Here is a 4,754-nt window from a genome sequence, read left to right on the forward strand (position 1 = left end):
CCGATTCCTCGAACTTCCTTGTAAAGTCGATTGAGCCATATAACCGTCTGGGCTGCAAGGCTGGCCGCCACAAACTTCGCCTCAGTGGTTGAAAGAGTCACACATCTCTGTGTCTTTGAAGACCAGGACACCGCTCCCCCTGCGGCCAGACATACGTAACCAGAAGTCGACCTTCTTGTGTCTTTATCTCCGGCGTAGTCGGCATCGCTATATGGTACGAAGGAATTTTCTTCAGCTGACGAAAATTTCTTAACCATTCTTTTGTTTTGGCGACAGAGTCTCTTATGCCAAATCTGTAGGCTTGTTCCTTCTTTGACAACACAAGCATTAACTGTCCTTACTCTCATCAAAAGTTTATATAGATTACCATCTCTAATACTGACAGCTTTGACTTGGCCGCTCTTATCTTTGAAGACACGCTTATCCTTGTCAGCTATCTCTATATATCCATGGTCCAATGCTGAACCAGCTGAGAATAGATTTTGTCCTGCTTGAGGTACATACCAAACATTATTCAGATGAGCACGTTTCCATTTACCTTGTACCGACATTTCAACATCAATAGTTCCTTGGCCATATGCATACATATTTCGATCATCTCCCAGTCGTAAAGCTCTTGGGTTATCGAAAGGTGTGTAGCTTCTAAACCAATTGGCGCTTGACGTAATATGGTGAGATGCTCCTGAGTCAACTATCCAGTTTGAATTTGAATTATCAAGTCGAGATAGAAATGCATCACCATCATTCGGAATGGCTTCGTTACCCTTATTCCGCTTCTTAAGCTTCTTCAGCAAAAAGCATTGTTTGTGAGTATGTCCAATTTTGTTGCAATGTGAACACTTGACTTTGTCTTTCTTCTTATTTGATAAAAGAGCATTTTCAGACGTAAAAGTGGAAGTAGAAGGTCTAGTATCCAAGTCTTCAAGACGTTGTTCATGAAGACGAAGACGCTCCATAAGAGTAGAAATACTTCTGTTCTCCTTAGGTACGGACTCCCAAGCATTCTTGAACTCAAGATATGCTGAAGGCAATGTGTTAAGAATCCTGTTCATCAACAATGATTGCGGGAGAGATCCTTCTTCCTTTAATTCGTCATTGAGTTGTTGCCATAATGCCTGCAGCTTAGAGACGTGCGTGGCAATGTCGTCAGCTTCGTCTTTAGTGTAAGTGAACAGCTGGCAATACAACAAGTCTAGTCTTCTATCATTCTTCTGCTCGTATACTGAGTGAAGTATATCCCACATTTCCTTACCGGATTTAGCAGTGAGTATATGGCGTTTAGGTTCTGCGGAGACGCTACAGCCGATGATACATTGGAGTAATGCGTCGCGTTCTTCATACTGGGTAAGTTTCCTTTGATAACTTGCAGTTTCGTCAGCCGACGCGTCTTTCTTTAGGGGTACAGGAAGAGTTTCGACGCCTTTCACAACATCTTGCAATTTATGCATAGTTAGTTGAAGGTTTATATCGAATTTCCATACCAACCAGTTTTCCAGTCCGCGTAGCTTTTCAATATTAAAGCGATCCAATTTTTGGACACTCATATTTGCAAAACACAAATTGAAAAGGTAAAACTAATCCCAAAAATAGAAGAATATTACTTATAAAAGGAATATTTGTAAAATTCCCATAACCTAATAAAACAAATATTCTCAGAACCAAATTTGTATTGAAGTCTATCAACAAATCAAATCAATGTCAAGCAAAAACACAATATCTGATGGCCAGTACAATGAAGTTTCAACAATATTAAACATTCAGGACCCGAGAACAAACATTTTTATTATTCATACAAATACCTGCCCCGGCGGGAATTGAACCCGGGACCTCAAGCTTCGTAGTCAGGTTCTCTAACCCACTTGGTCATCTATCGCCCTTTATATACTATATAATTATATCTATTTATGCCTACTAGCTTTTGCCCGCGACTTCGTCCGCGTGGAATAGTAACTTTGGAAAGTATTTAAGTTATTTAGGGTACCTATTCTGCGAATAATAGAACATAGAAACTTCTACGGTTTACTGAAAAATAACCTATTTTAATACATTGCTTTAATCTAAATATTTTTTTTTTGTTCTTTCATTCTTTGGTAAAACATAAATATTTTGTGGGTAGCCACATTTTAGCAAAACGACGTGTATTCTACCCTGCCAACACAAAAGGACTAATTCTTCATAGTGAACTCTTGACATCTTACGTCCTTTATTGTAAGTTAGGGAGGGTAGGATTATAATTAAGACGGCATTCTTACTAAGCATAGCTACACATGTTTCCGATAAATATACTTATAAGTAGTAAACTTGTTTCGACGAACTTTCATCCCCATATTTTCAAGTATGAAAAATGACGAAATGTGAAAAGAGCCGGAACAAATGTTTTTTAGGGTTCCGTACCTACCTCAAAAGGAACTTTGCTGTCCGTCCGTCCGTCTGTCTGTCAAGACCCTTTATCCGTAAACGCGCGGAGTATGTGTCGAGTTGAAATTAAAAACCTAAACTCAGGTCAATAGTCCCGGAAGCTGTGAGAAAATTGAACTTCTAAGTTAACGCAATTTAATGCTAGTCATTAAAAAGGTATTTCCATACAAATCGCCTTGACAGAAAAAGTTATAGGGTACTTCCGGCTGTCCTAGAAACTTGGAATTTTGTATAAAAGTAGCTCTATTAGCATTTTTTTTTCTTTTATAGCAAAATAAATAAGAAAAATCTGAAAATCATAATTTTTCATGTCTGACTGTCTATGTCAATAAGCCATCTAAAATTACCCCACATTGCGTACATTTTGCTTATGAGCTTAAAATAGGCTCTGCTTGCACTGAATATTCATAAATACCTACGTACGGAACCCTTAATGCGCGAGTCCAAGTCGAATTTAACCGATTTTTTTTAGTTCTTATCGAATACCTAAACACAAAGATTCATCGATTTATCTGTGATAATGACAACGTTCCATATAAATTTTCATCCCCTATTGCATCCCCTCGCAGGTAAAATTTTCAAAAACGCTTGAACAAATATATATCTATTTATTTTTTATAAGTGCCCCAATGCCAACTTTCATAAAGAACCATCGATTTATCTTCGACAATGACGACCTCATATAAACTTTCATCCCTATTTCACCCCCACAGGAAGAATAAAAAAACGCGGGAAAAAATATCTATTTATCTCTTATCACGTGCCAAATGCCAAGTTTCATAAAGAACATCGATTTATCTTCGACAATGACGATCTTTATATAAATGTCATCCCCTATTTCACTCCTTCATAGGAGAAATTAAAAGAAAACGCGTGAACAAATGTCTATTTATCTTTAATCACGTGCCGAATGGGAAGTTTAATAAAGATTCATCGATTTATCTTCGATAATGACGACCTTCCATATGAATTTTCATCCCTATTTCATCCCTCACAGGTCGAATTTTTAAAAAAGCTCAAACAAATATCGACTTATTTCTTATTAGTGCCTAAATGCCAAGTTTCATGGTTTTATCTTCGACAGCGACGAACTTCCACATATAAACTTTCATCCCCTATTTCAACCCCTTAAAGCGTTTTTTTCGCGATAAAAGATAGCCTATGTTTTTTCCCAAGGTCTATTCTATCTCTGTATCAAATTTCATCCAAATCGGTTCAGCGGTTTTGGCGTGAAAGCGTAACAGACAGACAGACAGACAGACAGACAGACAGAGTTTACTTTCGCATTTATAATATTAGTATGGAAGTATGGATATTGATGATTTTTACATCATTCGTTTTATTTTTTCGGTTTTTAATTACATTAATATATTTTTTAAACATCGTGAGGAAACCTGCACAAACTGCGAAGAAATTAATGGTGCGTGTGAAGTTCCCAATCCGCACTGGGCCCGCGTGGGAACTATGGCCCAAGCCTCTTGTTCTCAGAGAGGAGGCCTGTGCCCAGCAGTGGGACGTATATAGGCTGGGGATGATGATGATGATTTTAAAGAACTTTTTTGTTCCATGCATATCCCCTATCCCACTATCCCACTTCCCACTCGCACTAATAACATAAAATAATATAATAAATGCGAAATTTTGTAAGTCTGTTCGTTTGTTTGTTACTTCATCGCGTCTCAACCGCTGAATCGATTTAGATGACATTCGGTATACCTACAGATAGTTTGAGTCCCTGGGACGGACATAGGATAGTTTTTATCCCGGAAAATTTTATAGTTCCAGCGGTATACTGAAAATCGAATTCTGCGCGGACGGAGTCGCGGGTAACGGCTAGTAATGTTAATAAAATTGTCCTCTGCAGTCCGCACCAAAACTTTTCTCGATGGTAAAGTATAAATGATTGTGGAATAATTTATTGAATCAGGCGTTACTTTGCGGAGGTCCATATCAATGAACTAAAATAATTTCCTTGCTCACCCGCGACCTTACGATAGCTAAGCTTATGCAAAATATGCGTGTTCATGCAGTTCCTCCACCTCCACACTGTAAGAACACACACAATCAACAAACCATCTTTCACCACACCACACTACACTGACGCGTTTCGAACTCAACCGTTGTCCGTTGGATGGTGTACGGTTGTGTCATCTGAAGATGAGCTCTGGTTGAGTTCGAAACGCGTCAGTGTAGTGTGGTGGTGGTGATAGATGGGTTTGTGTGGTTTGTGTGTGTTCTTACAGTGTGGAGGTGGAGGAACTGCATGAACACGCATATTTTGCATAAGCTTAGCTATCGTAAGGTCGCGGGTGAGCAAGGAAATTATTTTAGTTCAT

The 4,754-nt window shown here is 38.6% G+C and overlaps 1 protein-coding gene across 1 annotated transcript; it reads right to left on the minus strand.

Annotated features, from left to right (window-relative positions):
* Nucleotides 1-514: 514 nt before the first annotated feature.
* Nucleotides 515-1,448, minus strand: LOC141434982 (uncharacterized). Its single transcript, XM_074097477.1, has 2 exons — nucleotides 764-1,448; nucleotides 515-615 (listed from the first exon to the last, which is right to left on the minus strand). The coding sequence occupies exons 1-2, from the start codon at nucleotides 1,446-1,448 to the stop codon at nucleotides 515-517; spliced, it is 786 nt and encodes a 261-aa protein (XP_073953578.1).
* Between the last annotated feature and the right edge of the window lie 3,306 nt (nucleotides 1,449-4,754).

This window comes from Choristoneura fumiferana, chromosome 14 (assembly GCF_025370935.1).
Source record: "Choristoneura fumiferana chromosome 14, NRCan_CFum_1, whole genome shotgun sequence".
Classification (NCBI taxonomy): Eukaryota; Metazoa; Arthropoda; class Insecta; order Lepidoptera; family Tortricidae; genus Choristoneura; species Choristoneura fumiferana.